General features: G+C 39.6%; 1 protein-coding gene and 1 pseudogene across 1 annotated transcript; one reads left to right on the top strand and one right to left on the bottom strand.

The window, feature by feature from the left end:
• Positions 1-3,879: 3,879 nt before the first annotated feature.
• On the top strand, positions 3,880-4,550 carry LOC124089493 (SIN3-HDAC complex-associated factor-like; annotated as a pseudogene).
• Positions 4,551-7,307: 2,757 nt separating this feature from the next.
• LOC124088834 (cystatin-13-like) lies at positions 7,308-25,128 on the bottom strand. The gene is made up of 3 exons (XM_046438611.1): positions 24,901-25,128; positions 13,490-13,603; positions 7,308-7,391 (listed from the first exon to the last, which is right to left on the bottom strand). Exons 1-3 carry the CDS (start codon positions 25,126-25,128, stop codon positions 7,308-7,310), a joined length of 426 nt encoding a protein of 141 aa, XP_046294567.1.
• Between the last annotated feature and the right edge of the window lie 245 nt (positions 25,129-25,373).

The raw sequence follows: 25,373 nt of genomic DNA, 5'->3' as shown, positions 1-25,373 counted from the left end.
TAGAGAAATACAAGATATTAAAATAGTAAAATTTGGAGGAGGAAAGAAAAATGAAAGAAGGAAAAAGAGAAAAAAAGAAAATACAAAAAAGGGCATATACAACATCTCTATTATATTATTAAAATGACCCAGTCCTAAAAATCCTATTTCACGCAAAGTTCTTGGTTTTACATATGTTGGTGATGTGAGGGCCATAAGAAAGAGGGGTAGAAGAGAAAAAGAAAAAAAAATACTCGAACGAAGAAACCAGGCTTGTTGCTAGTTTTAGAGATCCATTTTTTTTCTGTTTCTCCTCTCATCCAATAGGTGGAGCTGTCTATTTTAAGCTGGTGTCTCTGCCCTCAGGATGGTGTAGGTAACCAGGGTGGGAGGACTGATCCCAGTGTAGGGCATCTGGAAGCGGGGAGTGCCACCCACCAGTCTCTGCAGGGAGACTGCGCCTCGTGGGTTTCCTTTTGGGACCGCTCATCTGACTTGAGCTCCAAGTATTGTCTCCCTCTCTTGCCTGGAGATTTCCCAGCTGCTAGCCTCTCTGTTAGGCTCCAAACTTTAGTCCCATCCCCTCTCACTTAGCAGCAGTTCCCACCTTCAGGACCTCTCACAGCCAGGCTCACACCAGGTGGGCGGTGCCCTGGTCGCACTGCACACCTGCCCAACTGGAAGCTGTTTTTTGTGTTGAGTGGTCACTGTACCAAGGTCGCTGCTGGGGCCTGCGGAAGCTGGATACCTGGTACCTGGCCAGATGGAGATCTGATCTGAGAGCTGAGAGCCGAGAGCTGCCCCCACCAAATATGGCGAGAAAGGTTATCCAAGATGGAGTAGGTCTGCTTCCAGTGCCGGGGTGTCTGGTGAGGTGAGGGGAGCCAGGTGATGGCATTGTGCTGTGGGTAGGTAGTCACCAAGTAACCTTCGTGGCAGCAGAGCACAGTTTGGAGTTCTGCAGAGGTGCTGATTGTTGATTCTGCTAAGCAGCTTGAGAGCCATTTGTGAGCTGGAACTGTGCGGGCTTTGGGTTTCGGGTGCCAGAGGCTGGAGTCCTACTCAAACACTGAGGCTCTGAGCCCTGCACAGGGGTCACAGCGCTGGTGATTTCTGTGGAAATCAACTGTATAGGGTCCTATTACACTCTCTGAGATGCAGTATTCCCACCTGGATCATGGAGCAACACAAGATGCTGACTCCCTCTGGCCCTCCATCTTGTAATCTAAAAGCCTCTCTTTTGACACAGAGTATGGGCAGGTGGGTTAGACCTGGAAAGGGGAAGGTGCTCTCACAGTACATGAACAAGGACCACTCTTTAAATGGGATGACTTCTGCACATTCCAAATTTCCATTTCAGGTCCCAAGACTCAGATTTCACTCTTGTCCCAATACATCCTGAAGGATTGGAGCTCTGGCTTCTCCCTGGCCTTCTCCTTCCATCCTTTTCAGCCCCCAGTTACCACTATTCTACCTCTGCATCTTTGAGATCAACATTTAGGTTCCATATGTAGGTGAGAGAATGTGGTTTTTATCTTCTGAGCCTGACTTGTCTCATTTAACATAAAGTCTGCCAGTATCATCTGTTATACAAATGGCAAGATTTTGTTTTTATGCCTGAATATATCCATATATTGCAATGTTCTTTATCCATTCATCTATTGACAGATACCCAGGTTTGATTCGCTATTTTTTCTGTTGTTAATAGTGCTATAAACATGCAAGTGCAGATATTTGACATACTGACCCCACCCCTTATCCCAAGTACACAGTAGCAGGATTACTGGAAAACATGGTAGTTCTATTTCTAATTTTTTGAAGAAGCTCTATCTAATTTTCCATGATGGTTGTTTTAACTTACATTCTCATGTAAGATAATTTTTTTACTATATCCTCTCCTTTTCCTTTTCCAAAATTATGAGCTAAGGAAAAAGAATGGCATGACAGCAAAACCAATACTTCTGTCATCCATGTTGTCCTCCAAAGAGCAAAATCTCCATAATGTTGGGTGAATGATGGGAATCCATTGGTGCATCTTCCTTGGTGTTACTGAGGCTAATGAGACCTTAGTAGAGAAGAAGCCAATGCTGAATTTCTCTCAGGTACCTCTATGTTCACATGAAAATGTTTCCAGCTGTGGGTCAATACAAATAGAACCCTTTTTTAAGTAAATAGAACTGTTTTGATCCCAATTCTTCATCTAATTTAATGGGTCCACAGGGACATGAGGTTTTGAATAGCCAAACCTGAAGCAAAGCACTGTAGATTCTAACACAGTAGAACTTGGGTATGGGTGGTGAGGTTTGGTTGGCCCTAAGCCAAACCACAGGTGTTTGGGGTATATTATAAATGACCATCCCAGGGCATGTGGACTGCACGGATGCTTCCAGTTCTTCAACCACATTTCAGGTTTCAACAAAGAGTCCTTCTCTATATATGGTTATGGTACCAAGTAATATGGGCCAACTTTAGCTAAGGACCAAATGAGAACTAGTGCCCTGGAAGCATAGGTTTCAGTCCTTGGGAGCTGAAGGACAGAGGTGAGCAAAAGAAGTTGCAGCCTATAGGTAATTCATGTAGCCACATAGCAAGCTCTAACCTGAAGTGGGAGAAAGAATAGGATAAGATCTGCTTTGACAATGTCCCCAGAACTCTGGGGTGAAGAGAGACTGAGGTCAGGCATAATATAGAAGAGTTCCACTTGACTTTCCACATCTGCTGACTGAGACGAAGGAGGAGCAGATAAAGTGTGTTCACTGCCTGACTTCACACAGGCAAGCCCCAGGAGGCCACAGGCTTTCCCTTACAATATAACTAGGCTCCACAATTAGGTTGAGTCCTCCAGAAGTCAAATGAGATACAAAAATTCAAGTACAAGTGCCTTATTTAGAGGTGACTCCAGAAAATATCAGAAGGGCAGTGATATAGGGAAACAGGAAGGAACAGAAGCAGCATGCAATAGTGAACAATGGGAATGACCTGCACTCAATCTTGCTGTACACTCCTCAGAGACTGGTTAGCATACCCTCAGGTTATATTCTGAGGGGTCAGAAGGCCAGCATTTTTAATCCTCCCATATCTGGCATTGGATGAGGGTTCTCAGAACCAGTATCTCCTTGACACCTAAGCCAGCCCCTCCCTGGCAGAGAAAGCTCTAAGGCAGAGGCTCATGTGGTTGCAGTTGACTCTGCTAGAGAAGAGCAGAGGTGTTCTGAGTAAGATGTTTTGTTTTTGAGGAGGGCTCTTGTTCAGGTGGCCTCTGAACTTTATCTTCTTTCTTTCCTGATTTAGAACCTGACCCTGTTCAGTGCTCTCTCTACCTGGCCTCCACCTGCACATCAGTGCTGTAGTCTCCATCACTAGATTTTGGAAAGTGACTCCTTTTGCTCATGTTATCTTCCACACCAGCTCAGCTCACCACACATGAATACATACAGGCATGCACAAGTGCACACACACACACATCATGATGTGCTCCAGGATGGCCTCCGGTAATTCTCATGCGTTTTTAGAGTCCCCTCCCATATTGAGTCTCAGTGACCAACAAGACAAGGAAGAATCTATGGAGTTTGAGATCTATAGCTTGGTCACCACGGGCATGTGACTTCCATCTTGGTCTTTGGGAATACAGTGTGGATGAAGCCAGACACCATATCAAGCCTCATGTAGCCTTGTGGAGAGGCCCACATGGATGAGAACAGAGACTTCTGATTAATAACCACTGCCGGGGTTTCTCGGGAGCGCACACGGCCTGGCGTTGTTTGCCAACTCCGGGGGATGCGGATGCAACAATGAGAGCAACACGCGGTCGCTTAAAAACAGCCTGGCTTCCACACGCCTGCTGTCCGCGGACTGCGCCCAACAGCCACTGGTGGCCGAGGCTTTTGCCCAGAAGAAAAGATGTTTGGTTTTCACAAGCCAAAGATATACCGAAGTATAGAAGGTTGCTGTATTTGCAGAGCTAAGTCCTCCAGTTCTTGATTCACTGATAGTAAACGTTATGAAAAGGACTTGCAGAGCTGTTTTGGGTTGCATGAGACTCGTTCAGGAGACATCTGTAATGCCTGTGTTCTTCTTGTGAAAAGATGGAAGAAGTTACCAGCAGGTTCAAAAAAAAAAACTGGAATCATGTGGTAGACCCAAGGGCAGGACCTAGTCTAAAGACTACTTTGAAACCAAAGAAAGTAAAAACTCTATCTGGAAACAGGATAAAAAGCAACCAGATCAGTAAACTGCAGAAGGAATTTAAACGTCACAATTCTGATGCTCACAGTACCACCTCAAGTGCCCCTCCCCAGCTCAATCTCCTTGTTATAGTAACCAGTCAGATGATGGCTCAGATACAGAAATGGCTTCTGGCTCTAATAGAACACCAGTTTTTTTTCCTTTTTAGATCTTACTTACTGGAAAAGACAGAAAATTTGTTGTGGGATTATCTATAAAGGCCGTTTTGGAGAAGTCCTCATTGACACACATCTATTCAAGCCTTGCTGCAGCAATAAGAAGACAGCTGCAGAGAAGCCAGAGGAGCGGGGGCCCGAACTCTGCCCATCTCCACCCAGGAGTGGTGACTGAGGTTTATGTAGGAGGGGAACAAATGATTTAAATTTTGAAAAGACCACAAAGCAACAAACTGACCTTACTATTTTTAACTTGGATACCTGCTATTCTGCCAAAAGACAATTTTCTAGAATAGTTTGAATGGGTTATTTTTTTCCTCCAGTCCCATAAACTTTGAATCCAGTGTCTAGCTTACTAAAAGAAAAAAGAAGTGTACATAATATTTAAGATGCTGAGTATTTCATAGGAAAGCTGAATGCTGCTGTAAAGTGCTCTTTAAGCCTTTTTTTAAAAAAATAATCCCCTTCTAATGAATTAAGTTAGGGGAATTTCAGGGGACACAGATGGGATTTGTTGTATGATAAACCATATGTAGTTTTTAGTCTTTCTATATTGAGAAGCAGTGGTTGGGGCATTTTTTAAAGATGGCTGGCTACACTTGTTTTCCCTCATGTTAGTAGATTTGTCATAACTCAACATGTCTTGCCCCTAGAGGTAGTTGTTAATAATTTTGATATAATTGAGTCTCTCCAACTTTCTGATAAATCAAACTTGTACTACTGATGATTAAGCAGGACAGACTGAGCTTTTTGGTGCAAATACCTTGACGGAGGAAGTAATTTCTAATTATATAGAGAGAAGCTTGACTGTTATGTGTTGCATCCTGTGTCACCTTCCTTCATATTAATATTTGTTAAAGATTTTAATTTATGTGAAACTTCTCATGCAGAATCAAATCTCCTCTTGGAGAAGAGTTGAGTAGGTGGGATAGATGAGATCTTATATGAATAGTACCAAAGCATTACCACACCGTGGAAAACACACTCTTAAAAATGTTAAACTATGTGCAAGTCTTCAGGATGGCACAAAACAAAGGTTAATGCTTCCTGGGCACGTTGCTTGTCGGGCTTGCCCGAGTGTGTAAATAATTGACTTTATTTGTGTTACATGACTGGTGACTTCATTGAAATCTTCACAATTCAGTTTTAGCTCTGGATTACTTCAGTTGACCTTTGTGAAGGTTCTATCTGCATAGAGTAGGTGTTTGACTTGTTTTAACCTGTTGGGCTTTTGGTTTTTTGTTTGTTTGTTTGTTTTTATTCACTATTTAAAAGTAAAATTTACTAAGAAGAAAGGTGGGTTCATGCTAAGGGGAGGTTAGTGCTGGTTTGGCTTCTTTTATAGTCAGGCTTTCTGAACATTGAGATAATGCTGAAACTGGAGCTTTTAATTCTAAAATCCTTATTAAAAGCCTCTTATTGAACCCAAACCAAAGTATTCTTATTGCTTCTTTTCTAAAAATTCAGGAAAAAAATAGCACCAGTTCAAACTTTCCATACATGAGGGAGGAATATTTGCCTGCCTTGTAATAACATGACTCAGTGCTTATTTTTAAAACTGGATTATAAAAATTGGATAGCATCACAGTAAGGAGTGAGCCACTTTTTATGGGTACCCTATAGTTTTATACTTCTTTAAAACTTATTTTATATTTCTTCCTTTTGAGAAAATACCTACATGCTACAAGCCACCATATGCACAGACTACACAGTGAGTTGGGTCGGCTCTCCCATAGCCTTTGAGGTGTATTACAAGAGTCCAGCCATTATCATTCTCCTGAGTTATTTTGAAATGTTTTTTTTTCTTTTTTTGTACATTTTGGCTGCAGTATTGGTGGTAGAATATACTATAATATGGATCATCTCTACTTCTGTATTTATTTATTTATTACTAGACCTCAACCACAGTCTTCTTCTTCCCCTTCCACCTTTCTTTGCCTGTAGGATATACTGTATGTAGTCATGCACTTTGTATTAATATATTAGAAATCTACAGATCTGTTTTGTACTTTTTATACTGTTGGATACTTACAATCAAAACTTTTACTAGGTTATTGAATAAATTTAGTCTTATTAGAAAATAAAAAAAATAACCACTGCCAACCTGCAGCCACATGAATAAGCCATCTTGAAAGTGGATTTTTTTAGACAATTAAACCTTCAGATGATGGCAGCATAGTCAATGTCTGAGTGTAACATTATGAGAGGTGAATTCTAAAACCACTCAGCCAAACCCAGCCACCTCTAGATTCCTGATTCTCAGAACCATGAGATACATAAATAGATTGCTTAAGCCACTAAATGTCTAGCTGATTCCTCCTACAGAATTAGATAACTGATATATCCAACTGCAGACACATACTTACACACCAACACACACACACACACACACACACACAGAGAGAGAGAGAGAGAGCTTATTCTCCAGGCACCTAAATTATTCTTGAACTTTCCTGCTTCAACTTGAAACCAACTCAAATCTCCAAATAGACCATTCTGGACTTCTAATTGGTCTTGGGTTTGTAACCAAGTGTTCCTAAGCCCTTGAGCTCTGGTCTTGGGCAGGGAGATTTCTGTGGAATCCGTGGCTAGTCACTCTCCAGGTAGTCAGACTTTCTGAAACTTACAGAAATATCCACCATGCTTCAGGCAATTGAGAGTAATTTCCCAGGAAAAGTCATCAGTGAAAGGTAATTTGTATTCAGAGCTTGGCGAGGTGTAGAAACAGCTATTTTACTGGCTGTAGATTGTCACTGCTAGTAGATGAAGTTGCCATCCTATAAAAACCAGCACACATTCTCAGCACTAGCCCTTGGAAAACAAAAAATCAAAAGGCCACAAAAAGAAGTCAAGGAGTCAACTGTGGTGTTCAAATGTCTTGCAAGTGCCTTTACTTCTTTAAAATGGAACTGAGTGTGGTAGAATATGCTAGACATCTTTGCATTGTTCCTTCAGCATGTTGAGTTCGAATTTCCATGGCTTGGACCTAACAATGAAAGTGCAAAAATACACCTAAAAGAAACAAAAAGAGAAATTAGCTGGTATGAAAACAAATGGGAAAAGGAGAACAAAAATAGGCACTCCTATTTTCCAGTCCCAAAATTTGCCTCAGGAAAGTTAAGATGCTGTCTGAATCAACAAAACTCACCAGAGTCCACAGACTGTATACCTTAGGATGAAGTGCCAGCCTCACTCAGTAAAATGGGTCCTCATCAATTCATGCCCCTGTGATCTGAGACACCATAAGTGTGGCTTCATTTGCTCAAGGAGAGCAAGGGCCTGAGACCAGGAACTACTTATCCTTTGGAAATCCTTGTGTTCAGCCACACTGACTTTCCTGTAGCCCATGGAGACCCCATGCTGCATTGAGGGCCCACTCCATCCTACCCTGGGGAACCAATGTTACAAGAATAGCATAGGAGCCAGGCATGGTGGAGCAAGCCTGTAATCCCAGCGACTCAGGAGGCTGAGGCAAAAGGATCACAAATTCAAAGCCAGCCTCAGCAACCGAGAGAGAGCCCTAAGCAACTTAGCAAGACTTTGACTCAAAATAAAAAAAATAAAGAGACTGGGCATGTGACTTTGGGTTAAGCAGCCCTGGGTTCAATCCCCACTATAAAAGAAGAAGGAGAAGTAGAAGGAGGAGAAGGAGAAGGAGAGTACAGGATCCTGCATACTTCAGAAAGCTGGATCAAACTTTGACCAGAAATTAAAAAAATAAAATAAAAGCTTGTAGCTATGGAGCTGGGAATAGACACATAGATCTAGTCCCATAATCCTGAAGAGCAATTGGATCTTCAGGCTTATAATGGGAATGAGCACACTTGTTTTCTTCTTATCTTTCCTAAAATCTTCATTTAGTTAGAATAAAAATATAAAGAATATTGGCAAGACATCGAGGTGAACATGAGTGGCAGCATCAAGTAGAGGTAAAGTTGTACAAGATATTAAGGTATAGGAACAGTTTGAGAGGTAAAATAAGACAAGCCACAAGCAACCCAGACAGGCAATGAAAGACCAGAGTCTTCTCTGTAGTGTACAGAGGGAGAAGAAGAACGTCCAGTATTGGTAAGCACTGATTGGTGGTGGGATGGGAGATGGTGAGTGCTGGACTTATCAGAGGATTAACTAACTAACTGAATAATTTCTGGACCAGCCGAGGGAGAAGAGCTAAAACAAATAATAATCAAGACCAGTCCTTATGGGTATTTTTGCAATGTATATTAAAAGTCCTTAAAAGGTAGAAAAACATTGCATAAAAATTCAATCTCTGGAAATTTTGCCTACAAGGAAACAATAATAAGATATACACACAAAAAGAATTTTTAAACAGTATTTTTATTACACTGTTCTGTTTATGTATTTTTTTTCTTTTTTTAGTAGAGAATTATAGCTATGTATAGTAGCTGGGTTCATACCAACAAAATCATACATGTATGGACTCTGACACATTCCATTTCAGTCCCTATTTCTCCTCACTGCCCCCTCCTGACCAACCCCCTGCACTCCACTGATACTCCTCTTACTCATCCATTTATCCATCTGTGATTGGTGCTTTCCACACACACACACATAGAAGTATCATAATGTTCTTAATAGCTAAAACTTGGTGGGGAGGAAAACTTAAGTAACTCATTCATTGGGAATTGTCTAAATAATATGTGAAAGCACCATAAAATGAAATCACGTAGTTTCACTACATTATGATCTCAAGTAATTTTATAGTTTAAGAAGTGCTTAGCTTTTATTATTAAACCAAAAGCTAGACTTATGAAATGGTGTTTGTTATGCTACTAACTACCCAAAATATAAATATAATATAAAATAAATGGGCCTGGGTGGAGCTCAGTGGTAGAGTACTTGCTTGTAATACGCAAGGCCCTGGGTTCAATACTCAGTACCAAAAAAGGGAGAGAAAAGTAGAATATATAAAATACATTGACAGTGGTAAGCATTACATAAGAGTATTGTTGCTTTCAGTATATTTAATATTTTTTATATTTTCAAAATATTCCTCATTAATTCTCTAGATTAATAGCTACTTAAAATAATATCAAGCTTTGAAATTTATCTTCCAATGATCCTAGATATTTAGCCTTCTGAAATCCTTATATAATACATAGCCCAAGGAAACAGTTCAGTTCAAATCTACAGCAGCTCTGTAGATGAAAAAGAAAAGCTCATATACAAGGGTAAGGACAGACAAGAACTACCTCGTGACCAAAAAAAGGGGGGGATGCAAGTGGATTTCTTGTAACAAAAACCAAGACAGTAAACTCGCTCCAGACCCCTCAGACCTGAAGTCATCCTTGATTTTCCCCTTCTTATGCACCATTGTCAGTGCATCATTAAATTCTGACCAAGACTTTCATAGGCATCCAGAACCTGATCATCTACACCAACTCAACCAATGTCATCTCTCAGCTGAGGTATTCCAGTAGACCTGAGGGTTTCACACTGATCTCATGTCTCTGCCTCTGCCCTGAGACACTTTTTGTCCATTGTCTCTCCACCTGGCATCTTTCAACGGTGACTACTATGGGCTTCACCAATAGGTACTCTTGCTGTCTAATCTTTCAAAAGGGTGACATCAATCTCTAACCACTATGACCATGGCAATGGGCACCCTTGACTTATGACTTCTATGCTCTGTGTCATGGGCATCCTCTGGCTTCAAGGTGGGTTTGGTCAAGGGAATATAAAGGCAGGAAACTAAGAGCCAGGAGGAGAGTGAGGTCAGGGAATCACAGGATCCTCCACCACCTAAGGCTACAGCTCTAGTTAAAGGCCATCTGATTCCCCCAGGGAAAAGCATATTAAACTTTTCAAGTCTTAGAAGTGAAAAGCTAGGAATGTCAACACATTTCTCATCTCGTTGAAAATCAGGGAGACCCAAAGTGAAATAATGAGAAGATGACATTTCACACATGCACATAAGAAAAACTTATGACCCTAACACCAATTTTAGAAGTAGACAAGGCAAAGGGGGAAATGATCTGTTGCTTATGCCACTGATAGAATGTGTTGGTTTAACCACCTTGGACAGTAAAGTGTGGCCAATCATATTAATACTGAATTTATCCAAGCTCTACTCCCAATCTCATCCTTGGGGAGATTCTCATCCCCTGGGAATGTCAGCAGGACTCTCGCAGTTGCATTGCTCCTAAAAGGGAAAAGCTGAAAATACTCAAAAGCTGCCAAAATAGGGAAATAGCTAAATACAATGTCATATGGTCATGTGATAACTTAATATACAGTAATAAAAATTATTTTGGACAATGTTCATATGTATCAATCGGTCCAAGAAATTATTTGGCTTAATAAATACTAGCAACACAAATAGATCTGAAAGCATAGGAAATAAAAAAAAGAAACTTACAAAATCATTTGATATTGAAAAATATACAAAGACCCTACATACATAGTTTTCTTTTTTTAAGTTTTAAAACATGGATAAGAATGTTACTTACCAATTTTGGAATATTGGTTATCTTTGAGAGGGAAAGTGGAATAGATGTATAACATATTTCCTCTTAAATAAATATTTAATAACACATTAGGATGACAATTATCAAAAAGTCAGGAGGCAACCAATTCTGCCAAGGATGTGGAAAAAAGAGAGTCTTGTATGCTGTAGGTAGGAAGATAGATTGGTGCAGCCATCATGGAAAACAGTATGGAGGTTCCCCAAAAAATTCAAATTAGATCTCCAGATGACCCAGTAATCTCTGGAAATGAAATCACCACCTCATAAAGACACTTGCACTCCTGTGTTTACTGCAGTGTTATTCACAATGGCCAAGATATGAAAACAGGCTAGTATATACCAATGGATGAGTGGGTAAGAAAATCTTGGAATATAAAGACAATAGAATATTATTTAGACTTTAAAAAGGAGATTCTGCCATTTTCTACAACATGTATAGATATGGAAGACATTCTAAATAAATAAGTCCAATACAGAAAGAAAAATATTGGAATGATCACTTATACACAGAAATAGAGAATATAACAATGATTACCCAGAGGCAGGGAAAAAATAGGAAGACATATGTTAGAAGTTACAAAAATAGCAGCTATGTAGAGTGAACAAGTCTAGAGAGCTAATGTACAATGTGAGGATTATAGTTTTAAGATTAAACTTTATTTGTGATTCCTGCTAAATTATTTTATTTTAGTTCTTTATACCATGAAAAGAAAAATGGATATGTAAAATAATGGACATGTTTACTTATTTCATGATAGTATCCATTTTACTATCTATATATGTCCTATAACATCATATGACATATCTTAAATATAAACAATAAGATCTATCTTAAAAAATAAATAAAAATAATAAATATTTAAAATTAATCTGATAAAATGATAATAATTGTAAAATCTGTGTGATAGGCACATGGGTATGTAATATATTATTCTCTGTACCTACCTAAATTTTTAAAGCATTACTTTTTAAAGCTATTTCTAATAGCTGATAACAAAAATTCACTCTCTAGATGCAGCCATTCACTTGAACTTTGGCATCCTGCTGTGATATTTACGATTCATTAAAATATTTTTTTTATTGTAGCATGTCTGAGTAGTTTTTGGCAAGCACTAATGTTCCTTTACTTATGCCTAGCCATATCTCGTGCCAGTTTAGGTATATGCAAAATATGCAAAAAATACATAAGGCACAGAAATATAATGTGTATAAAGATTTTCAATGCAGATTCACTTATAAAAGTGAAAAATTGGAAATAATCAATGAGAAGATTGACAAGACAAATGTGAAAAGAAAGTCACATCAAAATACAGTGTAGGTCAGCAGTTATAAAAAAGAAAAAAGGAAAGAGAAGAAAAGCTCTATCCATATAGGCACATTGATAGTGCAATAATCACTGTCTACACAAATGGTATATATCCCTGGTAACTTCTGAGCAGGGATCAGAGTTGGGACAACATCAAGGGCCCAAAGGGGCATAGCATCACTTTCATTTCTTATATTTTTATAAGAATTCATTTTTAGAAAGTATTTGTTACTTAAAAGGATTAAATCTAAACATAAAATGTCCCTGCCAATGAAACATGAGGAGAGTAAGGAGAAATGTCTGATTAAGGATGGCCCCTTGTGACTGTCTCTATATGGGCACAAGGCCTGACAAGACCTGGATTCAGCTAGGATTGTCCCTCACCTCTAATGCTAAGAAGCAGAAGACTGACACAGGAAGCCAAGTTGGTGAAAAAGGCCATCTACAGCCTCAGGCCCTTTCACACAGCAGCTAGACTATGGGTATCCGTCAAGAGTTCCTCCCTGTGTTCCCAAGCTTGTGGAGACCTGCACTGAGACAAATCCTCTTTCAAGTATTTTAGGGACTGGGGGTGGTCATGCCTGAAAGAGGTAATCCACCAAGATGGCTGCCATCCATTGCTTCTCTATCAGTACTGTAGCAGGGTCTGCCTAACTATTCTTAGAAGTTCTTTAAAATACAAATTTCCTTGGGACATTACTGGTTTGGCTAAAATTTCCCTGGTGTTAGCAATGAAAGGTCCATATCCCAGGAAATACCTCAATCTGGACAGGACAACAGGTCACTCTACAAGAGACCTGAGCAGTGTGAGACATACTTGCTTATCCCCTGTTACCAGATGTGAGCAAACCACTCATCTGGGATATGCTTGCTCCAGCACATACCACAGCACAGGGGGAGGAGTAATTGAACAGCACAACTCAACCTAGATTGCAAAAATAGTGAGAAATATTGAGTTGGTTTTGCTTTTAGTCTGTGTGTGTGTGTGTACACGTATGTGTGTGTATTGGTGGGGTGGAGGAGGTTAGAAGTAACAATAGATCATAGATTCAGTGCCCCAGGTCTAGAACCTGGCTGTCCTAGGTCCTGAATATGATCAGAACTTGGCTTAAAATGCAAACTAGAGGGCTGGTGATGTGGCTCATTGGTGAAGCACTTGCCTAGCAGATGCCCTGGATTCGATCCTCACCACAGTGAACAAATAAATAAATTTGCAATGAAAAGGGAACTAGAAAATAAAGTAGAATTGGTCCAGTCAATTTTCTTTGCCTGGTACACAAATCTAACTATGGCTATCCCTTTGTCTCGGCCACATACCTTTTGCATTTCAGGATTTTGTTGAAATAAGCAGTTTTCATTTTCTCCTGAAGTTTTCTTGCACATTGTTCTGGCAATTTTGGCTTCAATATAGTACTCCAAACTATCTGTTACCTGTCAATGAGTAATTAAAAACTAAACATCAAAAAAGAAAATGGTATCAATTACCACTTCTGGTAAACAAGCATGCCAATTGGCTGCCTAGGGCAAGAATGTCTCCATGTCTTCCCTCTCTTCTACATGTCTTTTCCAGAAGTTTGGGGATAATTTGGAGGCATTCTTACCCTTATATCTCTTTCTTTCTCATTATGTTATTTAATCTTAAAGTAATGGCAACAGTCCCCAGGATAAAGCAAGAAAACTATCTTTCCCCCCCCACAAAAAAAAAATCCCCATGGAAAAACTAATAGTTTACTTATTGAGGTTTAAGAAATACATAACAGTTTTTTCATCTTCACACCTAATCAATAAATATTGAGGGGATATTGACATGTTCCAGAACTGAAACTTTCATAGAGTGGATTGATTTTTCCTAAGACCTTCCATCTTTTGTCAATTTCAGTGATCCATACCACAGTCCATGTAATGGAGCCTCTAAAAGCCCTACTTCCTAGACATCCTACCAGCACTGAGCCCCCAGCCAACCCTCCTTCTACCCAAGGAGGGCCTCTTGGAGAGATGTAGTTATGCAACATGAAATATGGGCTTTTTATTTTTGAGAAAGGTGCAACAACCACCATATGACCCAGCTATCCCACTCCTTGGTATTTATCCAAAAAAAAAAAACTAAAATCAGAATTCTATATTTACACACACATGCTAGTGTTTAAAGCAGTGCAATTCACAATAGCCAAGCTATGGAACCAGCCCCTTAACAGATGAATGGTAAAGAAAATGTGGTATATGTATATGTATGTATGTATGTATATATATGATGGAGTATTCATCAGCCATAAAGGATAATAAAAGTATGACATTCGCTAGCAAATGAATGGATATGAACGGAAACATATCATGATAAGTAAAACTAGCCTCAAAAAAACAAGGGTCAAACGTTTTCTCTCATGCATACAAAAAAAGAGGGGATAAAAAACGGTATCTCACAAAAATATAAGGGAGACCAATAAAGGAGGAGGATCAAGAAAGAGTAAAGGAGGAGAGGGCATGAGGAGGTACTGGGGAATGAAATTGACCAAATTATACTATGTCTATGAACAAATATACCACAATAAATTCCACTTTTATGATAATTATAATGCACCAATATTTACAAAAAAAAAAACAGGGGAAAAGAAGAGGGACACAACTAGAAAAACAAGGTCTATAAGACTTAAAGGAGAAAACATATTAATGACCAAGTTAAACAGTAACTAGTCCCAAAACAATCACAGATAAATAAGAAAATATAATAGACATTTTAGAGATTCTGGGAAAGTTGCCCAGGCACTGAATAAAATGAGTATAGTGGGCAGAATTCTAATATGCCCCCAAAGTCCCCACCCTTGCTCTCCCTGCCCTATAAGATACTTAGGACTGTGAAAATGGCAGGTTTCACTCACTTTTAAAGCATAACTAACTTTAAGATGGATAAGGATATTAACCTGGTGAACTTGACCTCATCATATGAGACTTTTAAATCTGGGGTTAGGATAAAGGCAAATAATAAGGTTTAAAAAAACAGGAAGGGGAGGGGGCCGGGGATGTGGCTCAGTGGTTAAGTGCCTCTGGGATCAAACCCTGGTATCAAAAAATACAAAACAAACAAAAAATAAATAAACATCTTTTCTGAAAAAAAGAAAGAGTAGATAGACATACTGTTGCTAAATGCAACCAAATATAATATTGAAAGACAAAATCCCAACCAAAAGGTGGTTTGGTTTGGTTTGATTTGGTTCAGTTAGTTTGGTTTGATTTGGTTTGGTTTGGTTTGGTGCTGGGGGTTGAACACAGGGAGTTATGCATGCTAAGTACTCAGGAACATAATCTGTCCTGAGCCACACCTCCAGTCCTAAAAGGACATCATTTTAACAAAATAAACCAAAAGCAGAAAGACGAGTATCACATTTTTTCTCTCATATATGGAAATTTTGGGAAAAAACAAACTGAAAATAGAAAGAAATTATTTGGGAATGACCAGAGAAGTGGAGGAGTAGAGAGACAGAAGAAGGAAAGAGAGGGTAGAAGGAAGGGTGGATATGATCAATGCACAATATGTGCATGTATGGAAATGTCACAGTGAAACTCTGTATACAACACGTGTTAATAACAAAAGAAGAATAACATAGAGAACCTAGTCTGTTTTGTGCTGCTAAAATAGAATATCTGAGACTAGGTGATTTATAAAAAAAAAAAAAAGATATTTATTTCTTAAAATTCTGGAAGCTGAGGGGCTGGGGATGTGGCTCAAGCGGTAGTGCACTCCCCTGGCATGCATGCGGCCCGGGTTCGATCCTCAGCACCACATTCAAATAAAGATGTTGTATCCGCCGAAAACTGGAAAATAAATATTGAAATTCTCTCTCTCTCTCTCTCTCTCTCTCTCTCTCTCTCTCTCTCTCTCTTTTTTCAAAAAAAAAAAAAAAATTCTGGAAGCTGAGCAATCCATAGCCAAGGACTTGCATCTGGTGAGGGCCTTCTCACTGTGAGAGCCACTCACAGTGAACATCAGAGGGCAAAAGAATGCACAAGAGAGTAAGGGCAATCGATCTAACTCACAGCTTCAAGCCCTTTCATAATCAGCGTCGATTTAATCATAATGGAAACACTAAACATCTGGGCCTACCTTCCAATGCTATTGCACTGGGATTAAGTTTCCAACATACTTGGGTTTTTTTTGGGTTGTTTTTTTTTTTTTTGATGGGGACACATTCAAACCATATCATTTGTTCTACTCAATAGCAAATTCTGATTCTGGCCCAAGATCTGATAAACAGATCAAGGGAAGAGAATTATATTGTAGAATCCTACAATAAATTCAATATATTTAAATATTTGGTCTATGGTGTGCTGGCTTTTCAAAACATAGAGACTCTTTACTAAAGAGACTTGGAACAATTGACCTTTTTTTAATGTAAAAGTTAGATCTAGTGCCTATTCTATAAGTAAAAATAAATGCAGGATATATTAATGATTTAAAAATTATAAATGTCTTAGAAGAATTACAACAGTTATACTTTAAATAGAAAAAGACTTCTTGAAACAAAAAACTCAAAAAAAAACTTTTTTAATGAAAATGTTTTTAATTTAATAAATTTCTAAAAGAAAAGCATTCATTACTAATTAATAAATGGTTGTTATTTCACATAGTTAGACCTGAATATTTATTAGTGCATTATAGTTACACAAATAGTGGAGATCAGACTGACATAATTACGTATTCATGGAATATAATTATCCCCATTTCAGTCCCTGTGCTTCCTCTTTACCCCTTTTACATATTATGTACTCTGCTGGGCTTCCTTCTATTTATTTATATCTTTTAATTGGGGCTTTATTGATGACATAAAGGTGGAATTCACTATGGTATAAATTTATATATATATAAATATATAATATATATAAATATATATATGGTAAATATTAGATATGGACACAGCATACTTGTGTTTGTTTCATGGTGTATTTCCTTCCTTCTGCAATCCCATTGCCCTCCCCCTCAATCTCCTTCCATTACTTCACTTACTCTTTGCTCTGTTTTCATTGAAAACCCAAAAAACTTAAAGGAATAAAAAACTAAATTCTATGTCAATATGTTTTCAAAAATCCAGACCCTATAAATAATATCAAACTACAAACAAGAAAAAGGAAAGTGCAAAATATTGGCAGTATATATAAAAACAATGAATTAATTTGAACAGCCCATAAAGAACAACTACTAATTTGTAAGAGCAAGACAAATAATGCAGGCAAAAAAGAAAAATTATCAAAGAAAGTACATATTATCCCATGAACTCAATAAAAGACACTCTTCATGGTACAGAGAAATACAACAAGATGCTATTTTCGCATCCATCAGATTGGTAATCATCTGAAAGACAAATAAGATCTACTATCAGTGATAACGGGCAAGAGATGTCCTCAGACCTGCAGCATTGGCAAGAATCTAAATTGATTTGATCTATAGCATGAATGAGAAACCTAAATTCAATCCCCGATATCATAAAATAAATACTAATTTTAAACTTGATTTAGCCCTATTAAGGGTCAATTTGCCATTTTCTTGCAAATGACTCTCTAACCAAGGAATTCAAATCCAGAGTGCATATCATAGCGATGTGTGCATAGGGATTTTCATTGTTGCAGTTTTCCTATCAACAAACCTAATGGCTGAAATTTTTACCTAAGATACAGTGCAAATTATGAGTTGGATCTAAGTGCACTTTCAATAATTTCCAAGACATCTTAAGCAGCAAAAATACAGTGCAACACTATAATTGCATGAATATAAAACACACTTTTAAAGTTTTCAGTAATGTATATAAATGCGTAACAAATAGCAGAATGACAGAGCCAAATTGCCACAGTCTGGCTGGGCACAATCAGGAGCCACTTGTCAAAAGAAACTAACTTTATTTTTAGAACCACACACCTCAACTGCCACCACCGGCTTTTTCCAAGCCTCTCTCTCCCACACAAGCTTCTCTCCACCTCCCCACCCAATTTAAATTAAACCATATAAATCACGTGAAAAAAAAATATTTGGATCCATTTTATCATGAATGCTCATCTTATATGATATATGGACATACGTACATTCAAACATATAACACAAAACACAAGTGTGCACACATAATATAATACATACAACACATAACATTATAGTAAAGGCCTTATAACTTTTTACAGGTGAAATCTCCATTGCAATGTTTAAAAACTCTATAGTCAAAAAATAGAACTGATCAGCAAAACATTAACCTAGGTCTGTATGAGCTCAAAAAACAAAATAGAACTTATGATATGACAAAGGGCAATAATAAAATAGATATTGAAAAAAGCATCCTGGTTCTGTTGCAGATGTAAGAATAGCCAAACTGGAGTTTTGGATATCAGTTGTTATGGATTTGAGCCAAATCATCTTCTTTTTGGTCTGTAGAAATCGCTTTAGTTAATCTTTCTGGAATCCAAATCGGCTGCTGTTCTCCCTGTGGAAACACATAAACAGACCCCCGACTCCAGACAATCACTGGGTCAGGACCTTGGTTAATCTCTCTGGAATCCAAATCGGCTGCTGTTCTCCCTGTGGAAACACACAAACAGACCCCCGACTCCAGACAATTACTGGGTCAGGACCTTTCCATTGTCCTGTTAGAATATCCTTCCAAAGTACCTTGGGCTTATGTACATTTTTTGGACACATATGCCTTTCCGCAGCACTAAGTCCTGATGAATCCAAATTTAAAAAGTTTAGAGTAAAAAGGGTTATTTTAAGTTTATCTTTGGGGAATATATACCCCTTCCCAATTCCTTCTTTTTGCTTTAATAAGTACATTTTAATGATATACCCTTTGGAGAACTGGCTATAATTTTTATTTCACCTTCATAATCGGGATCAATTACCCCAGGACTTATCATAAGTCCTTTTAGAGTAGAAGAGCTGCGTCCTAATAATAAGCCTACTGTTCCTTTGGGAAGAGGTCCTTTCACCCCTGTGGGAATGATTTGAACTCCCATCTCTGGAGTTAGTACTGCTCTGGCGGAGGCGCAGATGTCCAACCCTGCGCTCCCTCTGGTTTGTCTGATGAGGGATCTGATGGACAATGTGTCCTGGGCACTACCCTGATGGGGTTGCTGGGTTCCTCCAGTGCTCCGTATATTTGTGGTTTGGGGCCCCGGAGCATTGGGCCCCCCTGTCCATTTTTTGGCAATGGAGCCCGATGCCTTTCTCCACGATATCGTGGATAAACACCTGGTCCTTGTTCGTTTTTTGATAATGGAGTACCCTCTATGGTGGTTTGAGAACGGCATTCACTAGCCCAATGTCTCCCTCTACGGCATCGTGGGCAAATACCTGGTATTCTACTCCTTTGATACCTAGTTTTGTTAAACCCTCCTCCAATGGGGCAATTCCTTTTAAAATGTCCTGTTTGTTCACAATTGTAGCATGTTCTTGGCCTGGCATCTAAAGCCTGTTTTACTGCAGCTGCCACAATTTGCCCTTGTTCATTAATGTCTCTGGCATCTAAAGCCTGTTTTACTGCAGCTGCCACGACTTGCTCTTGTTCATTAATGTCTCTACATAATTTAATATATGTGTTTAAATCTTCATGTTTCCATGGTCTAATGATATCTCTGCACCAACGATTCGCTTGCTCATAAGCCAGGTGTTTTAGTAATGGCATTGCTTGTTCTGTATTCCCAAAAACTCTGGTAGCTGTTTGAATAAGCCTATCTACAAATTCAGCATAAGGTTCATTAGCTCCTTGTATTACCTTAGATAATTGACCTTGTAAACCTCCATGTCCTTGTAAAGTCTTCCATGCCTTAATTGCATCTGCAGCAATTTGTGCGTATACGCCAGGATCATATGCAATTTGTTGCTGCTGATCCTCATAAGGTCCCTTTCCTAACAACATATCTAGATTTCTCTGAGGATAACCAGCTGCTGCATTTCGCCTAGCCGTCTCCTTGCAAAATTCCTCATTGGCAACCTTCCATAACAGGTATTGTCCTCCATTTAGCACAGCTTTACACATATTAGCCCAATCTGCTGGCGTCATGTTCAAGTTGTTAATGGATTCGACCAAGCTTACAGTGAAGGGTGCTTGAGGACCATAGGTTGTTACAGCCTCTTTTAGCTGCTTCACTGTTTTGAAATTTAAAACTTGGTAAAATCGCTGCCCTCCTGCCTCAAATACAGGGCATGTTAATATTTGAGACCTTGTCTCAGGATCCCAACTATCAACTGCGGGGGTTGGGGGCCTCCCAGCATATGGAGGTGGCGCTGTTGGTTGGACACTTACGCCCTCTGGTGATAGAAAGATGTTAGTAGCAGTCTCCTGTAGAGGTGGTGCTGTTGGTTGGACACTTACACCCTCTGGTGATAGAAAGGTGTTAGTAGCAGTCTCCTGTTGTAACTTTCCCCCTGATGGCTTTTTCTGTTTTACACTTTCTTTCTCTGTCTGACTAGCTTGAGAGGCCTTCTCTTTTACTTGAATCTTTTCCTCTGTCTGACTAACTTGAGAGACCTTCTCTTTTACTTGAATCATTATGTCTTCTCCTTCCTCTACCATTGTCTGAACTGAAGGCTTTGGACTAAGCAAACAAGATACAAATGTCCACAATGGCAATGTGCCAACTGGCAGAGTCCCTGGGCTTTTCTTTTCTATTCTTTTTAAATCTTCACCATGATGGTTCCATTGTGATATATTTAACAACTCCTCCTTAAAAAGCCATGGGCTACATGACGCCAGCAGATTGGGCTAATATGTGTAAAGCTGTGCTAAATGGAGGACAATACCTGTTATGGAAGGTTGCCAATGAGGAATTTTGCAAGGAGACGGCTAGGCGAAATGCCGCAGTCTGGCTGGGCACAATCAGGAGCCACTTGTCAAAAGAAACTAACTTTATTTTAGAACCACACACGACAAACAAAATAGTCTCTCAGGAAAAACCCTCAGAGCCTCAACTGCCACCACCGGCTTTCCCCAAGCCTCTCTCTCCCACACCAGCTTCTCTCCACCTCCCACAATCCTCCTGCTCTTGAGGCCGATTGGCTGGGTCACGTGGGCGGAGCCAAAAAAGTCCCCCAATGAGCAGCTCCGTGGTCTGAAAGGGCAGGGAAACAGCCCAATGAGCATCACCGCAGAGGAGCCAATCAGCTAGATGTTGCTGGGGCCGAGGAGCCAATCAGCTAGATGTTGCTGGGGCCGCTGTGAGCCAAGTGATTGGCTGGAGTCGGGGGTCTGTTTATGTGTCTTCTCCAGTGATTGTCTGGAGTCGGGGGTCTGTTTATGTGTTTCCACAGGGAGAACAGCAGCCGATTTGGATTCCAGAAAGATTAACTAAAGCGATTTCTACAGACCAAAAAGAAGATGATTTGGCTCAAATCCATAACAACTGATATCCAAAACTCCAGTTTGGCTATTCTTACATCTGCAACAGAACCAGGATGCTTTTTTCAATATCTATTTTATTATTGCCCTTTGCCATATCATGAAGTTCTATTTTGTTTTTTGAGCTCATACAGACCTAGGTTAATGTTTTGCTGATCAGTTCTATTTTTTGACTATAGAGTTTTTAAGCATTGCAATGGAGATTTCACCTGTAAAAAGTTATAAGGCCTTTACTATAATGTTATGTGTTGTATGTATTATATTATGTGTGCACACTTGTGTTTTGTGTTATATGTTTGAATGTACGTATGTCCATATATCATATATGATGAGCGCTCATGATAAAATGGATCCAAATATTTTTTTTTCACGTGATTTATATGGTTTAATTTAAATTGGGTAAACAACTGTTGAGGATTGTTTTAATATGTAAACAAAAAAGAAGGTTAACAGATCTGTTTGTTTACTTTTACCTTTCCTTTTCATTATATTTAATAATTCTCTTAAAGATAATGTAAATTGTTAAGAAAATTGTTTTCTTTTAGTGCCTTCTGGAATGTTACATAATTTTTTCTTTAGCCATTATTGCCAGAATTCCTGTCTTCATCCCAGTGCTGGTGAAGTCAAAGATAAAACCAATCTACAGCTTCTACAATAGCCATCACTGAACTGCTTGCAGAACTTGCCTGGACACATTGTGAGCTCACCTGTATGCATTGTGAACTATCTGTTGGTGCAGCGACTTGTGGTAGTGTTGGGGTATTTTTGCTGATGATGTCACCGGTGGTACAATTTTTCAAAGGAGCCCTCAATTGGCTTAATGTCATGGCATTTTGCATCCTCCTCTACTAGTGATGGTCTAAAATTTGGGGGCCAACAGAGGTGAGGCAAAGAACCTCACCCCCCCACAGGTGCAAAGGCCTATCCACAAGTATGGCTGTATGCTGGACTGGTAGTCAGTGACGGGTATGATCCAATTGCAGTGGTACCAACCTAAGACAGGAGGCTGACGCCTAGAGGTCAGTTCATCTGATGACGGGTAAGGACCATATGTTGAATTGGACTGCCTAACAGGCACGGTCCCTAAGCCACATGCTTGTTGTTTAAACAGAGAGGGGGAGATGTTGAGAGCCACAGCCAAAGGGGCCCCAGCAAACTTCCAGCTGCCAGCAAACTTCCAGCTGCTGGCTGATGATTGGCTCACAGCGGCCCCAGCAACATCTAGCTGATTGGCTCCTCGGCCCCAGCAACATCTAGCTGATTGGCTCCTCTGCGGTGATGCTCATTGGGCTGTTTCCCTGCCCTTTCAGACCACGGAGCTGCTCATTGGGGGACTTTTTTGGCTCCGCCCACGTGACCCAGCCAATCGGCCTCAAGAGCAGGAGGATTGTGGGAGGTGGAGAGAAGCTGGTGTGGGAGAGAGAGGCTTGGGGAAAGCCGGTGGTGGCAGTTGAGGCTCTGAGGGTTTTTCCTGAGAGACTATTTTGTTTGTCGTGTGTGGTTCTAAAATAAAGTTAGTTTCTTTTGACAAGTGGCTCCTGATTGTGCCCAGCCAGACTGCGGCACCAAATGTTTTTAATGGTGCCCTCAGCAACAACGAGCCAGAATGGAAATGCAAGAAATTGAGTCTGCTCTCGAATTTTAATTCAACAACTTCCAAATGTACTCCTAGAAATTTTCTATGACTGTAGATCAAATTTCTTAACCTCGGTGCCACTGAAATTTGGGGGCTGAAGTTTGGGAACTGGCCTATGTATTCTAGTATGTCCAGTAGCAGCATCCCTGGCCTCAACTCACTAGATGCTTGTAGCAGAACCTTCAATCATAACAACCACAAACATCTCCAGGTATTTATTGCCAACAATCTTCTGGTGAAGCAAACCATTCCCAGCTGAGAAACACAGCTTTATATTCAAGTTATGCAGATGTTCCCTGAGTTACAACTGGGTTACATCCTTACAAATCCATTGTAAGTTGAAAATATTCTAAGTAAAAAAAGCATTTAATATACCCAACCGACCAAACTTCCCATCTTAGCAACATAGTACACTGGAGATTATTGGCTATCTACCTCCAGTCTCTCTGCTGCATGTTATGTCAGTGACATTGTGAGCTGAGTCCAGTGTCACCCTATTTACCTCTGCCACCCTTTATTCCTCAAAGTCCAGTCAGGATGACCTAATTTTCATTCCCTCAGCATGCTCTTCTGCACCCTATCTCAGGCTTCTAACAAACAACATTATAATCAGCTCTCTCAAGAAATTTAACATTCATATAAGTCTCTCTTATATTACATAGTCCATATTCAAATTTCCTCAGTTGTCCAAATAAAATTCATCATTTTTTCTTTTATATTCAAGAGATAATATTGGACTGGTTATCATGTTTCCTAAGCATCCTTTACTGAAGAACAATTTCACAGCTTTTCCCCCTTTCATGACATTAATATCTCTGAGTATAGAATGTCCCATATTGTGGATTTGATTGTTTCTCAACATTACATCTAGGGCACTTTTCTATGCAGGAATACAATGTACATATGAGATCACCCCTCTCAACACATCACATTGGTGGATATGTGATGTCAATTTGCCCCAGTGTTGGTGATGAACATTTGGCAAGGGAGGCACTCAGCCCATGTCTTGATTGTAAGGATACCTTTTGCCCCTTTGTTTAACTATAGTCATACACCACAGAATGGTGTTCACTTACAAAGGTGGTCCTGTAACATTACAATGGGTATGGAAAATTCCAATTGCCTAGTGACACCGTAGTCATCATAGGGTCATGGCTCAGCTCATGTTCATGTGTCTGTGGTGATGCTGCTGTAAACACAATTGTAATAAGCAATCCCTGCCACACAATTCATCTCAGTACTCTCACCCAGTGATTGTAGGATTCACTGATAATCTTGCCTGAATTGGTTATTATTGTGATGGTTGCAAAAGGTACTTTTCTACTTATGTCTTTTTTGGTCACTGCTATGAATGGGTGTGTTTCTGTAAAGGGCCTTCCAGGTTTCTTCTTACGGCATCAGCTGGACTCCAAGTCACAGTCTGCTCGCTTTGTTATAATGCATCCCTGTGGTTACTCATGCTGCTGATGCTCAACTTGTCCCAAACTTGGTCCCATAAAGCTGCCTTCTGGTCTCTGACCTCTACTTTGGAATGTAACTATAATCAATTTTAAATTATCTTAATGAATATTTTGTTTCAAATCCATCTCAGAATAATAAGGAATAAAATATAGCTTGTTGGTCCCTTGGTTGTATTCTGTTTCTCATTGCAATAACTATCTATGGATAATAGGTTCTGGCTGAAGACAGGGAATGAAACAGCAAAGAACAAATGCTTCACCCACCTGCTCTTGGGAGTTTAGAATCTCCACCGCCCTGAAGTAGTACGAGTCTTTGCTGGCCTTGTTATATTCTTTCATGGCATACCAGAGCGCCTGTTGCACGTAAACATAGGATTTAGAGATGTTTTGGAATTTTCTTATAATCTTTGGTGAGCCCTGTGCTTGGATTCTTCTGGACAAAAGGGCCACAGTGACCATCAGGAGCAGCAGGGCCTGGCAGAGTCTGGCCATGGTGCCTCAGTCAAGGTGTCACAGGCCAAGGTCTTTGTGTTCTTCAAGGGCTGGGTCAGATGTGGACTTAGAGTTGGAGAGTGGGCTACTGCCTTATTTCTGCAGAAATCCAATCACCCCAACTCTTCTTGGCACTGCTATGAGCTAAAAGGAAGGAACTTATGTTAACATTGTGATACTGTAATATAATAATAATTATGTATTTGGTCTTCATCCTCAGTTTCTGGCACACAGCTCTAAAACCA

The sequence above is a fragment of the Marmota monax genome, unplaced genomic scaffold (genome assembly GCF_021218885.2).
Source record: "Marmota monax isolate L192 unplaced genomic scaffold, Marmota_monax_Labrador192_F-V1.1 WCK01_AAM20220418_F8-fsc00005, whole genome shotgun sequence".
NCBI classification, from domain to species: Eukaryota; Metazoa; Chordata; class Mammalia; order Rodentia; family Sciuridae; genus Marmota; species Marmota monax.
The sequence above is the reverse complement of the archived record's forward strand: the minus strand, read 5'-3'. Positions and strand labels throughout refer to the sequence as shown.

Coding starts and splice junctions, on each gene's coding strand:
- LOC124088834 (XM_046438611.1), bottom strand. CDS start 25,128: ATGGCCAGACTCTGCCAGGCCCTGCTGCTCCTGATGGTCACTGTGGCC. Junction 13,604..24,900: donor TTCTAAACTCCCAAGAGCAG/GTGGGTGAAGCA, acceptor ACTCATTGACAG/GTAACAGATAGTTTGGAGTA. Junction 7,392..13,489: donor AAAATCCTGAAATGCAAAAG/GTATGTGGCCGA, acceptor TGTTTCTTTTAG/GTGTATTTTTGCACTTTCAT.